The sequence below is a fragment of the Gadus chalcogrammus genome, chromosome 5, assembly GCF_026213295.1.
Source record: "Gadus chalcogrammus isolate NIFS_2021 chromosome 5, NIFS_Gcha_1.0, whole genome shotgun sequence".
NCBI classification, from domain to species: Eukaryota; Metazoa; Chordata; class Actinopteri; order Gadiformes; family Gadidae; genus Gadus; species Gadus chalcogrammus.
Window position 1 is genome coordinate 4,463,566 of NC_079416.1, and position 27,500 is coordinate 4,491,065.

Below are 27,500 nucleotides of genomic sequence, written 5' to 3' on the forward strand. Positions count from 1 at the left end.
GTGTGTTTGTGTGTGTCCCGCTCCTTGTAATTGTTCTTATTCCGTGCTGTGCCTCTGATATCCTGTGGTCTTGAGACCAACAGAGACCTGTTATCAACCAGCAGGCCTACGTGACCACTGGGAGCAGCACTCCCATTCATATCAACATTTAATGTAAATATATGAAGATCATTATTATTATCAAATATCTGCTGATGCCTTTTATGATCAGAGAACTCTGGTTTTAAGCTTGATTGAAATGAAGATAGAGGAGTTTGTTGCCTAGGTTGTGTAATTTATGTTTTTCAAATTAACTTTTCTCAAAGCAATTCAGAATTTCTCCACTGTAATTGGTATTTTGTTTCAGTTTAAGTAAACTTGCGGTAGATCAGCTGGCACATGGCTATTTGTAAAGCAATAGTTAGTGGAAGCCATCAGTCTGTTGGCCAGACCAAGCCCCTGGATGACAATATTTTAGTTTAAACCAAGTGAAAAGTCTTAACAGGTATAAAGGAACTAAGATGCTTGTCTTGGGTCAATACTATTTTGACATCATATGTTGTTGGAATCGGAGAGCTGAGGGGATTTGAGTTTTAAGTTGCAATCCTACAACCTTACCTCTTGATAGATAGTTTGTATACGCGTGTGTGTGTACATGTGTACTTGTGTTCGTTTGTGTGTGTGTGCGTGTGTGTGTCTGTGTGCGTGCGTATACGTGTGTTCGTGTGCAGGAGCAAGCGTGCGTTTATATGTCCTCAGTCTCTGTTTGCTGTGAAATTAGCTGTTGAAAGGCTGTGCGGAGCCGTTTCCTCTGTAGAGGCGGGACAGGGGCCAAGAAGTGATCCCCCCAGGGAGCATGGATAGATGCTAGAGCAGTCAGGGAACCAAGCCCTTGAAGTTGGGGGCCCCGCGCTCCATCGCTCACTCCACTGAATATATGCAGCCTTTATTGTTTACAGATGACTGCCGCTTTTTCTTGTATCGCAACACAGTTTTAGGACTAGGATAAATACTTACTCCTTATTCTCAAATAAGGAGTAAACATTTTGGAAACAGAAAAGCTCTGTGTTTGTTTGCACTGGCATTTACTGAGTATGGATTCAAGGAATTTCAGGAAAAATTATATGTAGTGCTGCTGTAAAAAAACGTTTTGGTTTTAATTATCAAGGTTTGGTGTACAAGGTGAGCCATGCTAATGTTACTATTTCACACGCTATGTAAACCTTTTTCCACTGAAAGACCAGCGTGCTATAACTGTTTCAAAGTGCATTTTTGAGGACTAAGTCAACATGATTACCAAAGTCAATTCTTACAGACCAAGGCCGCCAGTTTGAGTCAGACCTCGTTGACCATCTTTGCAGTTTGCTTGGCTTTGACAAAACACGTATTTCACCATACCATGCCCAGTCAGACGGTATAGTTGAGCGACTAAACAGGACTTTGAAAGATCAGCTTTGTTAGTACATATCACAAAGTCACCAGTAGGCCTACTTGCCACAGTTTGAGCTTGTCTATAACTCGAGTGTCCAAGTACAGGTTTCTCTCCTTTCTTCCTTGCGCTTGGGAGGGAACCGAACTTGCCTCTGGATGTCATGTTGAACTGCAGTCCAGCTGTGATGACTTCATCACCTGGAACGCCAGCACCATATGCCCACGACCTCAACGCACGCTGGCCACATGTTTTCAGCGATGCAGCCCTAAAATCACATGGGTCCAAACAGCATCAAAAGACTCAATAAAACAAACATTGACAAAAAGACTGTGTTCCACCATCACCAGCCAGGGGACCCTTGTCCTTTTGGATGATCCCGCACAAAGAATGAACAAGCTTACACCCCGAACGAAGGGCCCTTTTGTGATCAAGAGGACAATGGACAGAGACGGACAACCTGGCGTCACCTATGAGATCACAGATCAAAGGAGTGAACAGACATGGATTGTTCACCATAATAGACTAAAGGCCTACAGACGGACTCTTCCAACTACCCCTGTCCACAGCCAGTCGCCCTCAAGTCCAGCTGAGACAGGCACCATAGAGGCATCAGTCCCTCCCCTCACTGCTTTGTCAGGTGCCTTGCCTTTCCACCCTCCAACCCCTCGTTATGTGCCTTCAAAAGCCAGGAAGAAGCTCCTATCTGCTACTAACAGTACTACTGCACAGCGCAGTTCTCCCCCTTCCCCTCATTCCCCAAGTCGTCCGCCCCTTTTCCCCTCCCCAACCGATGGACGTTCCATGTCTCCTCGGGAGCCTCTGTCTGTCACGTCCCATTGTGGACGCACGGTTAGGCAACCACCGAAGAACAGGGACTTTGTTACTCAGTGTAATTTAGGGGTTTGATGGACCCTTTATATGTTGTATTTATTGTGGGTGTACTGTGAACTTCTGTTACATTGATTATGAGAACCTACCTTGGGTCGAAGTATTTCATTTTAAAACTCCACTTGAGTGATTTCTTTAGCAGGAATGTTATGTGTTTTCTACATCTTTTTATTACCAGTATGTTTGGGTTCTTGTATTTCTACAGTACTGACTTTAAGATTTGATATGATTTCGTTACTCTGTGTTTAAATGGGTGTCTTGAAATGGGGACATTTCTATTTGTAGCAGGGGAAGACTGTAACCTTGTTTGCATTGCATTGTTTGCATTCTTTTCATTTAAAAAATACTGTTGAGATTAGTTATTTTAGTATTATTTAATACATACATTTTCTTGGAACATTTAAATAGATAGTGTTAAGTCCTTGTGTTGAGAAGATATTTGTTCCTACTCACCTTTTGTTTTTAACAGTTAAGTGGGCGGATCAATTGAAGAGTGACATTGCACATGCTGCAGGTGTACTGTAGTGCCATGTAGGATATAATTAAAGAAGATATAAACACGAGAACAACTGTATTTACTTATTTATTGTAACCCAAATGTTCCCACGATCCAGAAGTGACCGGAGGACGCTACCAATCCAAAAATAAGGGTTTACACTAAGATGCAACATAGTAACAGCTTGTGGAGTCATATAAAGAGGTTGACTGCAGGTCTTCTAGACAAACAAAACCCAACAGACCAGCTACTGTCAGATTACTCAGATTGCCTACAAATCAAAGAGGCAGTAGTTTGGTACTTGATATTCAGAGATGTTCAGAGGAAACTTGCAAGAAACCGAAAATAAATCGAACTCCACTGTATCAGTGCAAACACATGTTCCCAAAGCAAAGAAGTTGCTTCTAAACTGCAAACATGCAAATCTGCATTGAAATGCTAACATCACTGTGGACGACATGGAAAGGGCTGTGAGTTGACAAAGTGGCAAATGGCACCATAATGTATGCAAAAAAAAAGCTGCATAGTTAAGTTAGATCCAGTGTTGAAAGACGGCATATTAGAGTGGGTGGAAGACTCAACCGTGCAGCCATTCCTGAGCGGGTAAAGCATCTCATCATCCTGCACAATCTCTTCCCTAATACTGTGTCACATACATGAGCGCACAGGCCACAGTAGAAGAATCAAGTCCTTACCGAGCTTCGCAAAAAGTACTGGATCAAAAGAACAAACTCAGCAGCAAGAGAGGAGATCACCATGAGCGTTGTATGCAGACGTTTAGCAGGAAAGACAAGAGTACAGAAGATGTCGGATCTGCCCAAGATCTTCCACCATTCACAAATATAGGGATAGATTATTTTGGACTGATCCAAATCAGGAGTGTCAGAAGCCTTCTCAAGCATGTTGTCTTGTGATCTTTACTTGTATGTCCAGTAGAGCTGTGCATTTAGAAATGGGAAACTCCTTGGACACAGACTCTTGCATAATCAGTAGGTTTGTATGCCGAACAAGTATCTCACATCCCCTGAGACAACTGCAGCAATTAGGTTTGTGCAAAAAGAGAACTCTGTGAAGCCCTGATGAGCCTGGAACAGGAAAACCTCAGCATAACCCTGTTTAAGGATGGTATCAAGTTGTCCTTGAACTTTCTTGTGGCATCACACCACGGCGGAGTGTGGGAGAGACTCATCAGAATGTTGAGGAAGGTTCTCGACGCTGAAGGCCTGTGTGCTGTACCATCCTGTGTGAGGCAGAAGCAATTCTCCACAGTCGGCCCATTACTACCATTTCAGCTGACCCACAAGACCTGGAGGAACTGACACCCAACCATATCCTGGTCTTAAGATCTAATCCCATGCTGTCACTGGGGTTCTACAGCCCAGTACATGGCTGACTTATATTTTGGGAGGTGGACCCAAGAATGATTGCCATTAATACAAGAGCGATAAAAAGGGAGTCAAACAAACATTCAAACAGATGACATCGTCATGATTGTTGATTTGTCTGCACCCTGAGGGTCATGGATACTTGGAAGAGTAGTTTCAACCATGCCAGATGCAAAAAGTCTGGATTTTTCAGAGAGGGTCAAGACCAGTGTTGCTGGTCATCACTGCTACTCTGCTACTTCAAGACTCATATACCCAGTGGTACATTTTAATCTAAATACTTTTCACATTTTACGATTTCACATTTTCTTTCCCATTACATTTGTCGCCCCCTAAAGGCACGGAGGTCTGGCCAAGAGAGCCAGCTGCACCTGATAGGAGCAAGGAGGGGAGATAAAAGCCTTGCCAAATCGGTGGCCAGGTGTGGTTGATCGGAGGCAGACAACTTTTTACGAATAAAATCTATTTGAGGTCAACGTAAAACCTTTTCTTGACATCATTCATTCACGTTTACTTTTTATCTTTAATGCTCAAAAGCAGTCAGTAGGAAATACTCTCAATGGGCCACCATAAGAAAGGACAAAGAAACAGTAATAAACAAACAAGGGAAGTCACAGAAGGCCTAGTCCACATCCCCGTGCTGACTCTCAGACAGATGAGAAAGGTAATGAGGCAAGTCCAACAATACATCTGAGTTAGCAAGTCGTGTTCCTTGACAAGCAGCACTCCCCATCGACAGCCCATCCTCAAGGCCACAGGCAGGACAAGGGAACCTGAGGTCTCCGAGGATGATGATGATGGTGGGTCATCCTTGGAGTGCGGATGATTTAGGCCGTCTTACTCTGCTTATAGCTGACAACAAAGGAACCAGAAAAAGTAACAGCAGTAGCATCAACACCTGCTTACCAGGCACGGGATGAGCGGCTAACCGCCTTCCAGTTAAACTGACCCTTCATCCTCTCCTTGGATGATGACAAGGACTTTCTAGCCAAAAAGCAGGCGTGGGTTAGGCGTTTCTTGAATTTGCAACATAATCAGGAGCACTCATGCAACTGTTCTGGGGTTGCCAACTTCTTGAAGGACTTTTAACGGGCCTTGTACCTTATGTTCAAAGACTTTATCTGCAGGAATGAAAAGGACGGACTCCTGCATCACCTCACCAGCTGCAAACAGAACAAATGCCTCACCTCCATCCTAATCCATATGGGACTCCGAACAATATTTAGACTTAAGGGTCGGGTGGACCATTTCTAAAGAACCTTGCCCTCAGAGGGTGGTATGCACTAGTCATCCTATGTTCACAGCCTTCCCAGGGCCTTTAGTACCCAGGCAAACACCTTGGACTCAAAATGATTACCTTGATCTGTCTGCACTACCTTCAGCCGACCAAACGTGGAAATGAACTCGATCAGAGTCTTTGTGTCCACTGGGGCCAATAATGTTGTGGAGGGGAAAGGCTTCTGGAAACCTGGTAGAGGCTCACGTAAGAGTGAAGAGAAACAGATTCCCTGTATTTGCTTTGGGAAAGGGCCAGACACACTCCACACAATTACTGTTTCAAATGGTTCACCTGAAACCCGAATAGGGCAGAGAGCAGCAGGGGAAATAACCTGATTTGGCTTTCCAGTGACCTGACATATACAACTGAGAAGCAAAAATAAGGGCTTCAGCACCCTGTCATGCATCTTAGTTATGCCTAAATTACCAAAACAAGGAATACCATGGGTAAACGACAGTCCATGGTGGTGGTACTTAAAAAAAACACAACGGCCAGTTAACAAGCACCCCAATCCATCATTTCTGAAACCCGGGGCCCATTTACGTGAAAACAAGCAGAATTTATTTTTATTAAGGAAACACAAGGATGTTTTTTGCCAAGGTCACATCCCCTTGTTGGGCAGGGCATCAGAATGATTATTTGGGGAAAACAAGACATGGTTGGACTAACCCTGGAAAGGAGAGTGTAGGAAAGAGTCTGAAAATCTGCAACAAATTTATTGGAGTGGGCTCAGTTGAGAACACAGGTAGGGAAATCCCTCGGGTGGCCTTTGTCTAGGCGCTACAGCATCACACTCCAGCTCAAGACTTAGGTTTTTTCACCTTAAACCCAGCCATTTCATTGCAAAGGATAAGGTACACACTGGCTATTGGTAGGGCAGAACAAACAGCAACCTGATAACCCACATACAGGTTCTGACTTAAGGCATACAGGATGCAGGGGAACCGACACAAACTCATTTCAACACCCTTCCCTTGGACATTTGATTGACAGGATGATATAAAAAAAAAAAAAAAAGGAGAATTCCTGCCTGCATTAACGAATGTGAGCCCCCTGTGTCCCTCAGTACCCTCACTACCTTAGGATCCTCTGTTAGTCCAACTAAGCCCTCCAAGATAAACGGGTCAAAACAAGGATCTGTAGCACCAACTAGGCCCATGCAATGTTTTGATTAAACTAACCGGATTTGGTCCATGAGGGCAAATAGGCCATTGTCTATTTTTAAGGCTTAGACAATCTGGATCGATGTGGTAGGTTTTATTGCAGTAGAAACACTCACTGGTTTCACCCCTCACAAAGCCTGACTTTACAGGCCGCAACGCCAAGGGCACACAGTGGCTTTCAACAAAGACAACACCTTGTGCTCATTTCAATATACAACCAGCCTGTCTGCTACTGAACCCCTAAAATCTCGGAGCAGAACCAACTACCCAAGTGTTTACAAAGCCTTGACCCCACTAGCAGTTTTCCTTCTCCCTGGCAAACTTCAAAAAGATTTTGCCCATCACCCTCCTAATGGTCCCTATATTTATGGCAATATGCCTCCCTACAAGCTTATTGGTGAGAGTCAAGAGACAGCTTCCTGGGCTCAGGCGTTAGACTGAGGCAATGCTTTAAAATGCACAAAAATAAGAACTGACTAATATACACACTGACTAATATACACATTAGTTATACTTATATAGAACTAATATATATGTGATTAATATAGCTAATGAATATATTTAACTTACTTTAGGCAAAATTTTAAAAAAAATCCGCTACAGGGTGGAATACCCACTACATTTCGAACATTCGAACATTCGAATAACCGTGCCCATCCCTAATATAAATGCAGTCAATTTACCATGATCTACATGTACGCTATTTACAGGGCACCCCAACCTACCCAGCCCCCTTCCAAGGGATGAAAGGGAGGTCAACACAAATGGCAGGTAGCACACGGAAAAACGGACAAAAAAACTGACAAAACTATAACAGCTCCACATGGCAGCAAGTCACATCCAGGGGTTTAGCCTTTTATAATCCTGGCTCCAATCTGGAACAAAAGGTTGGAAGGTAGCTACAGGAAGACAGAGGGAAAGTGCCAGTGGCAAGGCACACAACAAGGATGCATCCCTCTGTGATATGTTTTATATGGTAGCATTATATAATATGGCCCATGGAAATACTTAAAGGAACCAGGACCAGTACCCTGGGAACCAGGGATGCTTTGCCTTGAAGTGCCCTTTGACCTCTCTAAAGGGGGGGGGGGGGGGGGTAACCCTGGCAGAAAAAGTGTTTTACTTTTTCTGCTTCACCTCATCTATAAAACATAAATGTACAAGTATGTACGCTATTTATACACACATATTCTCTGTATTCTGCCCTTGTACTGCTTAACTCCTCAGCCTTCCCCTGTTGCTCCTCTGAGGAGGTTTATGAGCGCCGGCTCTTTGGGGCTGCTCCTGGCAACACATCAAACACACCCCTACTCTGGACCTCTCTTTCTCCTCGCTCTCTTTGCCTCTCACTCTCTCTTTCTGTCTTTGTCTTTCTCCCTTCCTCTCTCTATTTCTCCCTATCCCTCTCTCCCCCCTCCTGCTTAGACACTCACCCTCTTTTCGAATTTTGTGTGTGTGCTTTTTTTTTTTAAAGCACACGCACGCACACACACACACACACACACACACACACACACACACACACACACACACACACACACACACACACACCAAGTCACCCCTTCTGAAGTTCCTATCTTTTCATCCCATCTCTTCTCACCCCTGCCTGCCCTTTCAATTGTCTTCATGCTGTTCCTGACTGTAGTTATGGTCGCTGTGGCGGTAGATTGCGTGAAGAGATTAGAGAGCTAATGAGTGGAAATAACATTCTGCCTTTTTTTCTATTCACCACATTTGTTTGTAATGAGCGTACGCAAGCATTTTGGGAGCACTGGCATTTGTGGCAAGAAAGATGCATAGTCACCTGAAACCAAAGAGTTACAGGACTCTGAGATATGGAGCATGGGGTTGGGGTGCCTGTGATTTGAGTCACAAGCCAAATCTCACTTCATCTGGCCCTGCTTGAGTAGATAAGAAAAAAGGAATTCCATTACCATTTCCGTCCATCTCTCTCTCTCTCTCTCTCTCTCTCTCTCTCTCTCTCTCTCTCTCTCTCTCTCTCTCTCTCTCTCTCTCTCTCTCTCGCTCTCTCTCTCTCTCTCTCTCTCTCTCTCTCTCTCTCTCTCTCTCTCTCTCGCTCTCTCGCTCTCTCTCTCTCGCTCTCTCTCTCCATTGTTCCCCTCTGTCTCGTTGGCATTCGTATACTTTTAAACGTTACATGACAACGTTTGTTCTGGATGTTAATGCCAATTTCTTGCCTGTTTGTTGCCTTCCACACATATACAAATACACAGACATGAACACACACACACACACACACACACGCACACACACACACACACACACACACACACACACACACACACACACACACACACACACACACACACACACACACACACACACACACACACACACACACACACACACACACACACACACAAACACACACACATACGCTTTGTGGTATATTAAGGTGTTGTTTGTCGGTGGTGCTAAACCTCAAAGGAGGATGTGATGCTTTACAACCGTTAACTCTGTCTTCTTTTGAGCTAGAGAGTTGGACCACAAAGTCTGAGCCTTGGAACAAAGTTTGAGCTCTCACTGACCACCCGCCCATGTTCTTCAAATATATAAAATCATTACTTATATTTATAAATGGCTTGACTATATATGTGTGGTTGATGTAACATTCCTCTACCATATGTTTTTCTTTTACTTATCTATTATTTTATTTTATTGTATGACAATGTTTATATGTGAAGCACTTTGAGTCTGCCTTGTGTATGAAAAGTGCTATATAAATAAAGTTGCCTTGCCTTGCCTTGCCTACCTCATCAACGAAAGCACATTTTACTGGTATCCATTCTATGCACATTTGAAGTCTTAGTCGCCACTTGTTGTAGAACTGCCCAGAATGTTTCCGCTAAAGTACCGCTAGAGGCCGCTGCAATCACTCATTGGTGTTACAGTAACAATGAAGAAGCTCTTTAATCATACCTCGGTTCCAAAGCAAGGAATTAATAATCAAATCAATTATTAATAAATGAACAATTGCTGGATTCCGGTCCAGCAAATAGGTTGGTGATTGCTGTTCAATGTCTGAAGAAGAAAACCGTCCCTTATGGCAATACTTTTTGTCAATAATAAATACTTGCGTTGCACCATTCCGGGAAGGGGGGGAGGGTGTATTTGAGCTTGCGTGTGTGCGTGTGTGCGTGTGTGCGTGTGTGCGTGTGTGCGTGTGTGCGTGTGTGCGTGTGTGCGTGTGCGTGTCTTTTAGCCATGCAACACTACCGCGGCGCTGCAGACTGTCTGCTGCACGGTGAACCACACGGGGACCAGCAGGGAGCTGATCCATACTGGGGCGGAGGAGTTGCGCTTTCAGCTCTCAACACGTTCGTGGATCCGGACTTAAAGTCAAGAAGTTGTGCTTTTAAATTCCAGGCCTCCTGACCCATTCGTTGATTGGGCATTAATGCCGTTTTACCTCCGCAAATGAGCAGGACACTCCTTTGGAAGCCTTTTGGGGTTGAAGGCAGACGGTGCGCTATGTTGGACATGAGTTGTCTTTTACTACCCAAGTAGTGTATGTTTGTTTGCGGACAGACGCTGGCCAGAGGAGATAGGACCTACTGCGCTCCACCTTGGAAAATAGCGACCCAATGTCGATGCCGCTGCGGTGCGTAACGCTGCGTCTCAGAGGGAAGGACACGAGGAGAGGACACGAGAAGACGAGGATAGGGCGCGAGGAGGAGCGCACCGACGCATCCGCGGAGCGCGCCTCAAGTGACACAGGAGTGGTCCTACCTGGTGCAACTCGTGCGTAATTTCGAATATTTTGGGGATTTCCACCTTGCTTTCGATTGCCTATTGTATACTATGTTGATGATCAACCAGCCTATGGACACTGGATAGTTGTTTTGTACACAGACAGCAGAATTTGACTTTGTGTTTTGTAGCTGTAGCAAGCCATCAGAGGAGTAAAGACTGTGGTGTGCGTCCGGAAAAGATGACCAGTGAAGGTCTCCAGCTTTGGATAGTTGTCCTGGCTTTGGGGTCAGTGGCAGTCCATGGATACCCGTCCAAGATCAACGTCAAGGAGAGGGTCGATGCTTCAGCCGCTCAGGTAAATAGTTTGGGGACTTATTAATGATGAAGTTACAAATATAGAATATAAAAACGACTATAAGCCCACAACTTGTAACCAGGCCAGACTGCAGACATTAAAAAAATACAATCATCGTTTAAATGAAGTTACCAGTCTTCATAGAATAATATAGTCCTAGTAAATAAAAATGTATTTCCCATAGGCAATGGTTGCTGCTGACGTAGGCTACTGACTTATTAATATTTTTATTTAGTTTCATTTATAAGCCTACGTTTATTTGTCAATCATACTACAAATAGCCTACTACTATCCTTAAACTGAAAGTTTGAGGTTGAAAAAAGACCTGCTTCTTGGTCATCATGTATACAGTATCTTGGTCTGGTTCTCTTGGTTTGACGGTACGGGCCGATTAGGACATGATGTTGTCGGTATCATCCCTTCATATCTGATAAGTAAACTTGGTGGAAAAAAAAACACAGCACGCGAACATTGGATTTATTGTTTGCCTTATCTAGGGTTTTTGAACCATAATCCACAAAATGCCTTCCTTTATACATCTAAAAAGGAATCCCCCAGCCAATATTGATAAGTGAATATCCCAACTGCATCTGCTGGCAGGCTTTCAAACAAAAGGTCAAAGTTCACCCGCTCCCAGGCCAAGGAAGTAAATGCCAGCAGCCTGTAGATTTCCATCTGATAACTATTGATATATGACAGGAAGCGGGTCATAGATAGATTCTCTCTATCTATCTGCTCTCCCCCCTTTTATTTGTCCAACCCCTTTGTGCCTAGACAGAGCATTAACCTTAGGGAAAGTCTTTTATTATGGATAAGTTTTGTTTCAGCATACGGCGTAGGGAAAGGTTTAATGATAAACAACCCTCACCTATTAGGACAGAGGCCTTTGTTTATCCCTTGGTACTCCTTTGTAAAAACCTGGGTTGTTTGGCTTTGTATATGTCTATTCTGTTCTCTCTACTCTTTGCTTATGTACATGCATGTGATTAACACTGTGTGTGTGTGTGTGTGTGTGTGTGTGTGTGTGTGTGTGTGTGTGTGTGTGTGTGTGTGTGTGTGTGTGTGTGTGTGTGTGTGTGTGTGTGTGTGTGTGTGTGTGTGTGTGAGTGCGCGTGCGTGTGTTTGTGTGTGTGTGTGTGTGCGTGTGTGCATACCCTTAAGAGCCAATTATTAGTATGGTACTTAGTATGGTACAGTATACTGCCTTTTCTAAACCAGTGTGTGTACACTACCTCATTGAGAAAACGTCTAGTTTCCTATCTGTGTGTACATCCATACCCATACTCTCATAGAGATACAGTATAGTGATATGTTTATGTGTCATATGTTAAAGTTGTGCTTGAAGGTCAACTCTGTATTAAACATTTTACATATGAACACACGGGTATCCATTGTTTAAATTGAGTAGAGTGCAGTGTTTCCATAATGAAATAAACATGTGAATGATCACATAACTGACAAGTGTCTGAAGGAATGTGGTCAGGGACGCATGTGGTCAGGGACCCATGTGAGTCTGCGCTGCACTGACACGTTGGACATGCTGCAGTCGTGAAACGCTTCCCTGGCCACCTGCAAATACTGAACACATGTCCAATGCATTTAGCTGGAGGTGATCAGATCTCCACATCCTGAGGGCCCTGGAGTCGGTAAAGGATCAAGGTAGAGCCCAAACAATACTGGAAATGAGGGGCCGATGCCGATACCAATCTAAAATTAAGATTTACGAGAATCGATATATCGGGCGATATTTGAAATGAAAATGTATGGGCCATTATTCAATATTCATATTTTGGTATGCTGGGGTTGGAGCCGCTCCTTGGGATTTGCTCCTCACCCTTCAGAAATGCCTTGGGCCTCAGCAACATAGCGTTTAAACCATGAGCTAAAGGAACCCATTAAATATGGGGAGGAGCTGATATCCTTCACTCAGAACAGGATGTAAAACTGGATGGTTGATGTGCTCAGTTAAAGCATTTAGAGCTCCAGAATTGAGGTCGGTGTATGTGGAAATTAGCTAATACTGTAGGTGCCAAAAAAGCAATGACAGGGACGGACTTGGATCCATCCATTTTCCAAAGATGGATAATGTAATAAACCATATGAACACAGATGTAACCCAAAAAAAAGGATTCTCTAGTACACACTGGCTCGCAGCATCATTGATCACGTTTGGTGTTAATCCTTCCTTCACACAATCCTTTAACGCCTTGTCACTTGAATAATACATTTTCTTTAATAATAACAATATTTGCTCTATATTTGTACTCAATTACTGATGTTTACCATTTATGGACGAGGCCAACAGTTGAGATACCTCCCACTCTCTCTCTTGCTGTCTCGCCCTGAGGTTTGTGTTTTCATTAAGTCCAGTGGCGGAGGGGTGTTGCATTTCTCACAGGTCGGCGGCCCCTAAAGGTCTGGGGTCGCAACCTGACCCGGGAGCCCCTCCCCCCGGACAGCGTGCACACGGGGGGCCCCGCTCACATCGGCCCCACACGTGACATGTGACGTCTGAGGTGTTACATGCAGGAGGGGGGCTTGTCTATGGGAAACCTGAGGAATGGCGCTCGATAATGGCTTTAATTATTAATAATCCTGGGCCAGCCCCCCCCCCCCCACACACAGCTACCTATAGCTCAAAATATCTCTCTGTATCACTCCCTCTCTCCCTTTGGCTTCCGAGAGGCGTTGCGGGTGGCAATGGCACATTTCAAGAGGGCGTCAAATACTTGAGCCGGTTTGGGCTTACTGCATTCTCTCCAGAACGGGCTGCGAGGATCGGGGGGCGGGGGGGGGGGGGGGTCCTGTGTGTGTGAGTGTCTGAGTGCGTGTCGAGTCGTGGTATAGGGGTGGTGGTGGTATCATTGCTGCAATACTCTCATGTGTCCGGCGCCCTAATTGAGGTTAGGAGGGAACTGATACCATAATCTAGGTGTTAGCCGGAGGCTTGGGGCCACGTTGGGCGGGTAGCATCCAGACCTCTCTCTGGTGGATTAGCTTTTATTACTTTCTCGTTTTTTTTGGAGGGTGGGGCGGTTGAGACACGTCCACTGGTGTTTCATTGGTGCTGCAATTGCTTATGGAGCTTAAGGGGTCATAATTATGTAATTAGGTGCACATGCACATGCACAACCACCCACATACACACACACACATAGAGTTACAGGAGTATTTTGACACCCTCTAAAACAGCTTCAGTTCTAGTTTGAGGCGGAGCTGGCTCCGTCCTGTCCAGGATTTGACACTTTAGGCACATGTTAAATTCGGGCTCCTAAATTGCACTTGGTCAAATAATTCTATCAGAGAGGTTTTCCACACATTCGGATGAACCAGATTTGCCATACATTTATCCATGCCTATGGAAATGTTTGCATTGCAAGATTTAGAAAAAGTAAACACTGAAACGCACGCACACTCACACACACACACACACACACACACACACACACACACACACACACACACACGCGCGCGCACACACACACACACACACACACACACACACACACACACACACACACACACACACACACACACACACACACACACACACACACACACACACACACACACACATGCTCATTCCTACCACGCCACCTAAATTAGTAGCTGAATGAATGGTGGGCACAGATGTTCTCATTACTGTTGTCTCCCCTCCGTTTGGTGTGAGTCAGTCGTTGACTCAAAGGGAAAAGAAGAACAATTTTTTGGGGGAAGCTTAGCTGTTGGAAGGAACACATCATTGGAGGTTTTCCTGTGATGTAAACCTCTAAAGTTCAAATCGACCCAGTCAAATTGAGGCGTTTGTGTGTGGGTGTGTTTGGCATGGGGTACATTTGAATTATGGTTACACTTCCAACCATTCAGCCTCTACCTGCGATCCAATTGTCTTCGTCATCGGCAATGAATTATTCTGTGAGAGCCAGAGCCATTGAAACACACTTGAATGATGATGTGTTAGAGATTCAACCCTGGGACGTCTCCAACATAGCCTCGTTCTAGCCATGAACCGCTGCCACTTCTTAACAACGTTGTACGCTCCAGGGTCAGGTGCCGGTCGAGTGTAACTTGGCCTGTCCTGAATCTTCACAGAGCCAATCAGCATCTTGTAGGCGGGACCTGAAGTAAATGCTGAGGGATTCTGTGTAACCAGAGACAGACAGGAAACGTCATGGCCACTCTTGTAGCGCCAATTGAGATGAAATAGAAATACAGGAGGACTATCAGGCAATCTCAAATACACTCTACTCTCTACCCGGCATGTGACTCAGGAGGTAGAGCGGGTTGGCTGGTAATCGGAAGGTTGCTAGTCCGAACCCCTGCTCCTCCTACCGGAGTATTCATACACCGCCATCGGTGTATGAATGGGTGAATGTGGGCATGAATGGGTGAATGTGTGTATGAATGGGTGAATGTGTGTATGAATGGGTGAATGTGTGTATGAATGGGTGAATGTGTGTATGAATGGGTGAATGTGGGCATGAATGGGTGAATGTGAGTAAATATTGTAAAGCACTTTTCAGTTGCCACTGCTTAGGAAAGCGCTGTAAAAATGCATCCCATTTACCATTTACTCTTCAGGTAGCGTTGGGGAGCAGCGGGGGAGACCGGCAGCCCACTCTGGAGGAGCTCCAGGGGGAGAACCTGCTCCAGACCCTCCCCCCTGCCTCCTCTTCCAGGGAGGGGCGCTGGTCCAAGCACCGTCTCCAGGGCCTCCTGCCACAGCCAGCACCAGAGGAGGAGCCTCAGCCTTTCATCCTGGACCTGAGGAACTTCCCCGACCTGGCCAACGCAGACCTGGGCGCCCAGAATCCTAACATCCAGGTGAGGGTCACCTGGGATTTGGGCCTTCCCGGTGTCTCACACGTAGAGAGCGTACCACTAAGGCTCAGTCCTTAGCACAGCAACCCAGGTTTGACTCCTGCCCGCGGCCCTTTGCTGCATGTCCTCCCCTCTATCTCCCATACCTTTCTGTCTATCTCACTCTATAATTAAGATGCAAAATTAGATCTTTAAATAGAATCTTCTGAGATTCCTCATGTCTGCGTGTGTGTGTGCCTGTTGCCTGGTTTCTGAGCGTGTACTCTCTTTTATTTACTGTCAATGTATGTGTCTTCGTTGCATGAGGCTAAACCTAATATGAAATCAATGAAGAATTTCAGGAAGTTTTGTTAAAATGTTGAGATTAATCCAGCAATCAGCCTTTGGGTTCTTGGGTTGGATTCCTTTGTAACACAAGGAAAGAATGGATTGGCTCTGGAGGACTTTGGGTCGCGTGTCTCAAACCTCCGCTGTTGCAGCCGGGGTTTGAAACAATCAGATCAGTCTTTGCATGATTCATATTTTTGTTTTGTTTAGTTTAGTTTACTTTTAATATTAATGGGAAATGTGTTGTTCTGTCTGTCTGTCTGTCTGTCTGTCTGTCTGTCTGTCTGTCTGTCTGTCTGTCTGTCTGTCTGTCTGTCTGTCTGTCTGTCTGTCTGTCTGTCTGTCTGTCTGTCTGTCTGTCTGTCTGTCTGTCTGTTTGTCCGGCTGTCTGTCTGTCTGTCTGTCTGTCTGTCTGTCTGTCTGTCTGTCTGTCTGTCTGTCTGTCTGTCTGTCTGTCTGTCTGTCTGTCTGTCTGTCTGTCTGTCTGTCTGTCTGTCTGTCTGTCTGTCTGTCTGTCTGTCCATCCGTCCATCCGTCCATCCGTCTGTCTGAATGGCAGTGTAATGTTATGAAATCTGCATTACCTATCCCATTATTTGGGTTTGCAGTCAGTGCCAAGATAAGGGATCGTAGTTGAAATACACAGAGAAGTAATGCAACTTTGTCTGGAAGGAAACATACTATTATGTTAGAAAACATCTGACGATGGTATAACATAGTATATGCACAAAACTGAGCAATAATTGGCCAAAATGCAAAATGCAAATCTCAACACACTGCTGCAGCATTGTTATGCATTGTTAGCATTGCTAACGTCTCTCTTCTCTTCCACCACCAGTTTGATGTACTGAACATATGAGGAAGTCACTATCAACAACAGAACATTATATCACTCACAAAATGCAAACTACACAAAGTTGTCATTGTTTTGGTAATCTTTGTCTACCAATAACGTTTTTCTCTATAAACAACTGCAGACCCTCATGTTACAGGGGCTCATAACTAGATCTGCTGTAAGATGTACACAAGTCTGTGTGTGTGAGTTTATGTTTGTGTGTATGTGTATATGTGTTACATTTCTGTGTGTGTGTTATGCGTTCTGTGTGTATGTATGTGGGTATTCTTACTTCTCTGTCTCCCTATCCACCAGATCTTGTTTGCCATCTGCTTGCCTGCATCCCCCTCACCTCAGACTCACAACGGCCCTGATTTATGGAGGAAAAGTAGATCCATCCAACAAATAAAAAACTAAACAAACACTAACATATGATCACAGTAGCGACACATGTTATTGATGTTGTGATGGATTACAGCAGTAACACCCGGTCCATGCATTTATATATGTTTTATACAGACTCTGTGCTACACTGTTATACTTTATTTACAGTGGGAAAGAATGTTGGAACAATCAAGGCAGATATGATTTATACATAATAAACATAATCGCTCTCCTCATGACGTTCCCTTTTATCACTGACTGAATCTTCCCAGATTCCTAAACGAGGCCAGGGAACTGTACGTCTTTGTTCTTTGCTCCGGCTCTTTCCAACTTTCAGTCATACTTTGATAATGTCTACTCTTAAATCTGCTTTCAAACATATTCGGTTCTATCCTAAAGGCATACCATCCATTTCTCTATTATCTTTTGTTACATAACTACCTTGCTATGTCTCACATCTTTTAACCCATCATACAATTGCATTTTATTGTGTATTCCCTTGTAGTCTCTTTTCCCCTCCCTCCCGGCCCCCCTTTGCTCTAGTTAATATAGGCAGGTGTGTGGGCTCACGGCCTATTCGATCATCACACACACAGTATGGATAATGAATGTATGGCATCAACTTGTTTTAAACTAAAAGGCTTGAAGTATTGTTTCTGCATTGGTTTCAAAGCCTTGAGTGCTGAGTCCATCTGATTCTCAATGAGTGGCATCCAAAATGAGTCAGGGTCAATATAAAATAATAATCAACCTGAAACCTAGGATGAGGTTGGTATAAATGATGTCCCTATCTTACTGTGGGGCTCGCAATATAATTGCCTAATTATTATTTCATGGGTCACCTCCAAAGTGCATTGCTGTCAATTGACAAAACTAGAAAAGTAACAGAAAAGGAAAATATAATTTCAGGAACAGCTTTTTTTTCACATGCTGTTTGTGATTATTGTACAATAGAACAAGGAGGACAAAGGGCATTGGTTAAATGCAGGTCACAAATAAAAGGGCGGGAGAAGAGAGGGAGGGGACGTTTTTGGTTGTGTCCCCCTTTTCATATTCTCTCTCTTTACTACCCAGATCTTACCAACAGCACCGTTAATTCATCACTTGCACCAATCAGTCACAGCTATTTGCATTAAAGTCGTTGTTCCAAAGGGTCCCTGTGACCCGCTGAGGTTTGCGGTTGGTTATTGTTTATCGGCATCACAGACTAAAGGCATGGACCGTGGGCCCCTTCTTCCCGGGGGGCCGCTGTCTCCCCAGGTGACCATCGAGGTGGTGGACGGGCCCCAGAGGGAGGCGGAGGTGGAGATGGAGATGGACCTGGTGAAGGACGGCCAGCGCAACGACTGGTCCGCCTCCTCGGAGATGCCCGAGGGCCACCGGAAGCTCTTCTGGCCCCTGTTCTGGGAGTACCCGGACCCCGTGGAGGAGGGGGCACCCGGGCTGGCCGCCGAGCCCACCGGCCGGGACTACGGCCAAGACCCCGAGGAGCCCGCCCTCAGCGGGGTGGGGGGAGACTGGGGGTCTCGCTGGAACAAGGGCTGGGACATCAAAGATAACTCTGGTAAGACCGGTTTCTCTCCAACTGAGAGTTCAAATCGAAATGAGCACGATTTGACCCCTCCCAGAGAGAGGGCGGGACACTTTCAGAATTCAAAACATCCATAACAGGGCTGGCCGTGCAACTGGGTGACACTAACTAGCGTTGCTCGGCCGGGTGGTGTGAGGGTTCTTGGTAGGGCCAATAGTACGATTCCCGTTAACAAAGAGGTACGAGCTACCCAGCACTTTTTTATTTATAGAACATATCAGTTACAGGATGTGATTTTATAGATTGCAGTATTGAAATCGCTATCTGTCAGCATTGACGACAGATATTTCAAGGTTACTTTAAGCTACTAGCTGGTTGAAATGTTGCACATTTCGACGAAACTGTCGAATTGTATGAGGTTTTAGTGGTTGCTAACGCATAAATAGTGGTTATAGATAGGGTTGAGTCAAATTTTGGCCATACTGATACATCTCTAAAGAGAGGCAGAGGGCATGGACCACTGGGTGAACACAAAATTGTATTTCCTTTGGTTTAAATCGTCAAAGTATGTCGATTTGGACTGCTTCAAACTCCAGTCTTATCTTTTCGTGACTCCGTTGCAAACTCTCAGCCCAAAATACTTTCAGCATTGCATGCTTTGGAAGCGGCTTGATTGAGTGTGGTCTAAGCTCTTGAGAAGCAGTAGCTGTATTCCATTCTTCAATTCAAGGAGAAATATCGTCCATAAGGAAAATGAGGAAAATCTAATTGGGTTTGGTTCTAAAATACAAACACAGAGGCAGAGAGAGAGGGAGAGAGAGGGACGGACAGACGGGCGTCAGACAGACAGAGAGAGAGAGACACAGAGAAAGAGAGAGAGAGACAGAATGGGCGCAGGTAGATGCCGATGCAGATGAGGCCCTCCCCCCCCCCCCCCCCCCTCACGTGGTCCCCGAACCCCCCTCTCATCTCACAGACAATTTTGAGATAAGGTTTCAGAGCCAATGTGTTTTGGTGCAGCGTGAGACCCTTCAGCCTGTAGAACAAAGCTTCTCTGTTTGTTTGGTGTCCTGTTATCACTGCAGTATTTGTATACGTGTGTGTGTGTGTGTGTGTGTGTGTGTGTGTGTGTGTGTGTGTGTGTGTGTGTGTGTGTGTGTGTGTGTGTGTGTGTGTGTGTGTGTGTGCGTGCGTGTGTGTGTCTCTGTGTGTGTCGGGGGGGTGTGTTTGTGTGTGGGGGGGTGTGCATGCGTGCGTGAGTGTGTGTGTGTGTATGTGTGTGTGTGTGCCTGCGCGTGTGTGTGTGTGTGTGTGTGTGTGTGTGTGTACGGGTGGTAAATATTGTCAAATGGGCCAGGGCATGTTGGCAGAACATTATCTGCATTTTTGATGTTATGCAGTTAACTCATCTTCAGGAATAGACAGGGTGGGTAGCCTGCCTGACACACACACACACACACGCACACACATGCACACAAACACGCATGCACACACACACACACACACACACACACACATACACACACACACACACACACACACACACACACACACACACACACACACACACACACACATACACACACACACACACACACACACACACACACACACACACACACACACACACACACACACACACACACACACACACACACACACACACACACACACACACTAACACATGCTTGGGAGACACAGTCGACAACTGACGTCATGCTTTTCTGATGATTTATGATGGAGTCTGCTCTCAGGGCCCATTACATGCAGTATATGTGACACCCACACACACGCACGCACACACACACATATACACACACAAACAAATACCCACACACATATAACTTTTCTCTATTGGACTCACTTTCCTTGACCTGTCATAAATAAACATTAAGGCGAAGATGTCATTCTGAGGGATAGATATACATTATGCTCGATGTATTTATATATACATCAGTACCGAAAAAATAAACAGCTAAACTCAAACTGCATAGGCAGTTCTGTCTCTGCTGTCGGCCCAATAAAACACACTACAGATTTATAAATTATAATACTCCATAACAAGTTAATCCAAAATAAGCTTAACAATATTAGACCTAGTGCTGTAATGTGCAGAATTGTACAATGAATTGTATCTGTGCCGTAAAATGTAGAAAATACAAAAAAAATTAGAATATATTCACATTTTGATCTTAGACGATTTGGTGAATCACAACATTGGAGTGCGAAGCCTAGTCCACAACTAAACATTAAGAAGTGTTTGTGTATGTCTTTGCAAAATGACTAAAAATTGACTTTAAATAGCCTTGTGCGTCATTATACATTCCATCTTGGAATGACAGAAGCCGTATCTTCTATCAATAAAGACTATAACCTTTAAACAGCGTCTCCTCAGAGCTCGTTTAAGGTGTATTTTGAAGCAGTTTTATTTAGAATCTGATCCTTGTTGGATGACGAGCGGCAGTAAACTTGTGTCTCTAATGAAGCCATCCCAGTGGGCCGCCTTTCAGCCCCAGGCTGTCTTCTGCCTGCTCTATACGTTTAGTTAAAGCTTGCCAGATCCTCTATTATCCCAGAGTGAGAGAAACAGACGGCATGACAGAGCCAAGTGACGTTTGCGTTGGCCCTGAGCACATATCGCTGAATTCCAGGTGTGGTTGGTGTCATTCAGGGTAATTGTATTGAGTTTTTCAACGCAATGCATCGTAAACAACTTGTATAATTAGTAGCTACTACTAACTAAAACCTACAGAGAAAATGGGTAGGTTTTCTAAGGCTTTTATTTTGAAGCGTCATCCATAGGAAGTTGCATGTGTCTATGTAAGCTAGAAAAGGTTTAAGTAACTAAGTTAACGGGTTGGTAAAAAAGAAAGGTAATCCCTGTGATCGCGCTGACCACACACTGTACGTGTCACATAAATGCCATTCTCAATACGAGCCACACACACACACACACACACACACACACACACACACACACACACACACACACACACACACACACACACACACACACACACACACACACGCACACACACACACTTTGGCCAGATGGCCCTACTTCCTGGCCTGATCATTACTGCCATTATGACTTTCATGGGAAGTATGCAATATACATTTGGTTTGCAGTGCATCATTAACTCCTGTGTGAAAACAGGCCCCAGACCTTGTAGTTATAAATCTCTTTCAAGCAGCGCTAAGAAATTGCAGATGTGCTTGGACTGCAGACACAGGATCAGTTGAGGCTAAGAGTTCCCCTGGTGGTGTGAGCCAGATGAACTGACCCAAGGTCGGCCCCTGGAGCTGGAGGCTGGGGCTGCTCTCCACTTCTCCTCTCCACAGGCATCACAGAACCCAAGATCTTCTTCCCAAGAAAAATATTAAAAGGCGTCCCCAAACCAGGCTGTATTTCACACTTCACACAGGATGGACTGCTCCGGCTGGGACTCTCCTCTATCTCTCTCGTTGTTCCTCAATCTCTCAGTTGATCTGATTATCTTTCTGTGATAATCCAAAATTCTAATACAAATACAAAAGTTGCTGATCAAAAATTGCATTCGGCTAAAACGTTAGATAGAGTCGGACAATAAGGCAATTACGATGTGTTTTGACCTTTTTTAGTAAACTTAGATCAATGTTTTTATGAATTAAAAGAGTGTTTTGTGGCGCACAGCTGGAAAGGTTTACTTATCGCCCCTGTCAGCCCAGCCCTGCCACTGCTGGCATCATCGTCTTCCTCCTCCCCCCCCCTCCCCTTCCTCCTCCTCCTCCTTTCTTTGAAGACATCCGCCCAACTCTTGGAATGGAGCCCTTTCTGAAGCTAGCAATGTCTCTGAGATTCCCGTGCTGTAGTGTCTCCCCCCCGAACAAACATACACACCCGCACTCGCGCACACACACGCGCACACACAAAGCGAGAAAGCCTCCTCACTCGTTTACTGCCCCGTCATTGCCTAACCCCATGTCTGGATACACGCACTGAAACACAAACAAACACACACAAACACACACACACACACACACACACACACACACACACACACACACACACACACACACACACAAACGCACACACCATATGGGTTAGAATGGAATTTAGATTGCCCCGACCTCAAAGGAGGACCCCAGATACGTCCCCTTGTGACCTTGTTGTTCTAATCCTCCCCTCCTTTCTCCTCCCATGGTTTATCTCTTACCCCCCCCCCCCCCTCCAATCAGAGTACGAGGAGGAGTGGAGCCACTGGGCCCCCTGCAGTGTCTCCTGTGGCCAGGGCACCCAGAAGCGCCTGCGTTCCTGCGGCTACGCGTGTACGGCCACCGAGTCCCGGACTTGTGACCTGGACGGCTGCCCCGGTGAGTGCTGCAATGAGCGGTCGCGAAGTTTGATTCCTACCACGGGCAGGAATCAAACCCGGGCGCTGCCGTAAGGTCCAGTCCTTAATGGTATGCGCTCTACCCGGTGAACCACTGTTTTGAAGCAGGTCAACCTTGAGTGTGTTTATGTTTGATGTTTGCGAGTTGGGAACACGTAAATGAGTGACTCTGTTGTTTCTTTGACCCGTTTTCTTTTAAAAGGAGTTAATGATGGAGTTAATCGATTTCCAGACAAATTGTTTCAGTTGAGTCTTATTTCATGGTCAGTCTGCATGCACAGCAAAAAAACATGATGAACACTGAGGGTGAACAGAAACACACATCATTTCATGCAGTGCACATTTTGAACATTTCCGCAAAAATTCGTCATGTATAAACATTTCACTACAGATAATTCCACTGAAAGACTTTCACACTGCCTACAGTTGAAAACGGTTTTCATAGTATAACAGAGCATTACATAATCACCTTAGTTTTAATAATACTTTTTAGTATTTTCAGTTTCTCTCCTGCTTTATCATAATCCAGTGTCATGTTCTAAGAAGCAGGAGACTGAGCACCAACCATTAATAGTCCTGTTCTTTGGCTGACGTTCCAGCCTGCCTCCTCAGTGTAGCAGGTCCAAGAAGGACACACTAACACATGGGGCTTTCTCAGAGGCGGGAACACATGGGTTTGGGTGCAACTTTGTAGGCTTTTGAATGGTTCAACACTTGAAAGGGTCTTATGTTTACCGTGGCATAAAAATGTTAGTTAAATGTTCATATTTGACCTGATAGACCTCCCGTGATTCTCTCTCTCTCTCTCTCTCTCTCTGTCTCTGTGTCTCTCTCTCTCTCTCTCTCTCTCTCTCTCTCTCTCTCTCTCTCTCTCTCTCTCTCTCTCTCTCTCTCTCTCTCTCTCTCTCTCTCTCTCTCTCTCTCTCTCTCTCTCTCTCTCTCTCTCTCTCTCTCTCTCTCTCTCTCTCTCATATGCTCTACAGATGACATGGATGCGGTGAGCTCTCCTACTCCACCCCAGACCACCAACAGCACGGATGCCCTTGACACAAGTATGTGAGGGAGTGTTTTCCATTGTGTGTTTCAGTGGTGATGAGGCTATGAATGGGTCTAGGTTGGCATGCAGGTATACAACATATACATTGAAGGGGTAGGGGGGAGTTCTTAGATATATAGTAGATTCTTATTGTTTTCCGTTTTTTGGTATAACCAGCCATATGGGGCCATATTCAACAGCGTTAAATATTGTGTTCAATTAAATAACAGTTCTTAGGTTTAAAAAGTGGCTACAGGGAATAACTACTGCTGTGGGTGGCAGCCTGTTGGTGTATGTGTTGATGTCAGTGAGTGCTTGTGTGTTTGTGAATGTGTGTGAGTGTATGTGTGTGTGTGTGTGTGTGTGTGTGTGTGTGTGTGTGTGTGTGTGTGTGTGTGTGTGTGTGTGTGTGTGTGTGTGTGTTTGTGTGTGTGTGTGTGTGTGTGTGTGTGTGTGTGTGTGTGTGTGTGTGTGTGTGTGTGTGTGTGTGTGTGTGTGTGTGTGAGTGTGTTTTACGGCTCCCCTGGCCCTCCTCTTTGGCTAGTGGACAACATCCCTCATTTCACGCTGCAACCAAAATAAAGAATCCCGCTGCGGTGCCGAACGTTATAGAGTGTCTGACATTCTCCCTCCCGTCGTTACGGAAAACAGACATAAAAAGAGCAGAAGGTAGAAGGGTTTTAATGAGGCTCCGACTGCAGGGTTTTCATGTTGTTTGGCACACTGTATCAACCCTCTTGACACTCTCTGCTATCTCAGCGGAGGAATGGTGGATGAAAGCAACACTTTTATTGTTTAAACTTGTTTTATGAGGGTGATCAAAACCAGGGTATTGTTAAACGGTCTGAAAATATTTATCCTCATTGTATCCAGAAAAGAACTCTGTGGAACAAAAGGTAATAGCTACAATGAATTTGCTGACGATTTTACTGTTCTCCCTGAACACGAACATCATAACGATAGTACTATATTCTTCAGGTTCCAAACATATTGAAGTAAAACATGCTAAACAAATGCAATTTTTCCAATGTAAAGAGGCTGTTTATTTTAAATACATCTGATGTTTGAAAAATGAGCCAAGCACAAATACATAGAATTACAATCATGCTTGTCAGTGTACCAGTGTATCGCTTTCGTGCAAGTCTACTCATATTCTGGTCAATGTAGTGTCATAGTGCTCAGTCTAAACTGGCCGATATAGTGCCAATTTCTGCTCAGTATAAATAACCCTAGCCTTAGACCAGTACTGGCTCTGGAGCTACTGATGTCCTGACTTTGCTAGAGTAGCATATTATGTATGTATATATATATATATATATATATATATATATATATATATATATATATATATATATATATATATATATTATATCGGTGTAACAGAGTGGTTAGGGTGTTTATGGACAACTTATATATTCTGCTGCTAACATGAAAAGAAAAAAGTACTTAGTAGTGTAGCATGTTATCCTAGCTATCTTTGTTGTGTATAGCGATGGTAAGTGCTTGTTACTTGGTTCTATGAACATCCTTACTGTACCGACAGCAATGTATTATTGTTTCGCTTTCTTCTGACAATGTTTAAACCCCCTAAATGTCAATGAGAATGTAAATGCCCTCCTCTCCTCCACCCAGACGTGGACAGCTGCGAGAAGTGGCTGAGCTGCAAGAACGACTTCCTCCGTCAGTACCTGCACCAGGTGCTGACGGAGCTGCCCAGCTGCCCGTGCGCCTACCCCTCGGAGGCGGTGTACAGCGCCGTGCACCTGGCCGACCCGCGGCTCCGCCACACCTACCGCTGGAGGGACGCCAGCGGGCCCAAGGAGCGGCTGGACATCTACAAGCCGTCGGCCCGCTTCTGCCTGCGCTCCATGCTCTCCTACGACAGCACCACGCTGGCCGCACAGCACTGTTGCTACGACGACCAGATGAGGCTGATCACGCGCGGGAAGGGCGCCGGCGCGCCCAACCTCATCAGCACCGAGTTCTCACCGGAGCTGCACCACAAGGTGGACGTGCTGCCCTGGATCCTGTGCAAGGGCGACTGGAGCCTGTTCCACTCGGTGCGGCCGCCCAACAACGGGCTGGCCTGCGCCCACAACCCCGGGGAGGAGGTGTACCGGGACGAGCTGCGGGAGGCCCGCGAGTACTGAGGACCTGAGGACGGGGTCTCCGCCCTGGGGGAGTGGCACGCCGCGGCGTGGCACTGGTCGACTCAGAGGGGTCTCAAGTGGATGGACTCTGATAACACACACGCCTCCCTCCTCTCTAAGAAGAGGGCTTAGTGTTCCTCCAACGCTAACGAGGTTCCCGCCCAGCCGGGAGGAGGTCCTCGTAGGGACGGAGGGGTCTGGAGGGCCAACACCTGGAGACATGAATGTGTGTTCTCCAGGGGCAGAAGTGTTGTTAATGGGGTTGTAGTATAAGCTGTGTCGATGATATCCTGGTCACGTCATACATTGAGACTGAACAGGAGAACTAGGAGAGGATTGAGGAGAGTCAGGCCTTGGATGATGAACGGCCTGAAATCAGTCATGGAAGCTGAATATGAGGTCTGTTTTTAGATGTTCCTCGTCATTGAGCACCATTAGACACTCTTTACACCAACAACGCTATAATCAGGTGTGAATACAGGTCTTCAGTCTGAACCCCCGTGCCGACATACGTAACAGGCTGCATGGATGACCTCGGTTCGTCAACTCATCACTGGGGACAGTCTAGATTGGAAAAGACGTGTGACTTCGTTTTTGTGAGATATTGAAAGCATTGATAGTATATTAAGAGGGGATAAAAATTTACTCGTCCTTTTGAGCATTTTAGTAAGATCTAGTCTAAAATAATATATAGACCTGTGCTGCTGCTATTCTATCGTGATGTGCTTAGCCAATCCGGGCGGTTGGAGTGGTATTGGTTGTAGTCATGTTTGTAATGTTTGTTTGTGTTTCAGTGTGTGTGTGTGTTGAATGTCCTTATTTGTTGGGGGGGGGGGGGGGGGGGGGGGGGGGGGGGCTGGGGCTATATGGTCTCTGTTGCATATGGAATATTGATTGGTTCAAATAGATACCTCCAAACCAAACTAGTGTTTCACTTACTATTAAGCTGCATAACATGGAAAGTAATGTCAGCTGTCTGACATTACATGGTTCAATCATGTGACTTTCACAAAATATTCTATTATTTCTGACAAATGTAGTTCATTTAACAACAATAACAAGGCATATTATCTATGATAACATTGAATAATTCAGGTGGGGAGGGGCAAGAGAAAGGTAAAAAAACTAAACTATATATAAAGAAAATTATAGATATATAAATCTATCTATATATATATATATATATATATATATATGATGTGTATTCACATATATATATATATATATAAGATGTGTAGTTGCTGTCCCGGCAGAGATCAAGACATTTTAAACTTACTTTTTCACTCAGTGACCTAAAATATCATGTCCCATTTATTTGCGTACATTCATTTTTAAAGAATTACCCTTTAAAA

The 27,500-nt window shown here is 45.0% G+C and overlaps 1 protein-coding gene across 1 annotated transcript; it reads left to right on the forward strand.

Annotated features, from left to right (window-relative positions):
- The first annotated feature begins 9,889 nt into the window (after positions 1-9,889).
- Positions 9,890-26,958, forward strand: ism2a (isthmin 2a). Its single transcript, XM_056591265.1, has 7 exons — positions 9,890-10,384; positions 10,525-10,691; positions 15,273-15,515; positions 18,319-18,622; positions 22,808-22,942; positions 23,946-24,014; positions 25,631-26,958. Exons 1-7 carry the CDS (start codon positions 10,228-10,230, stop codon positions 26,146-26,148), a joined length of 1,593 nt encoding a protein of 530 aa, XP_056447240.1. The 5' UTR covers positions 9,890-10,227; the 3' UTR covers positions 26,149-26,958.
- Positions 26,959-27,500: the final 542 nt, after the last annotated feature.

Bases quoted from the DNA above. Each gene is read 5' to 3' on its own strand.
- ism2a (XM_056591265.1), top strand. From the start codon at position 10,228: ATGTCGATGCCGCTGCGGTGCGTAACGCTGCGTCTCAGAGGGAAGGAC. The intron at 10,385-10,524 runs GTGCGTAATTTC...TGTGTTTTGTAG, and splicing joins GGTCCTACCTGGTGCAACTC to CTGTAGCAAGCCATCAGAGG. The intron at 24,015-25,630 runs GTATGTGAGGGA...TCCTCCACCCAG, and splicing joins CACGGATGCCCTTGACACAA to ACGTGGACAGCTGCGAGAAG.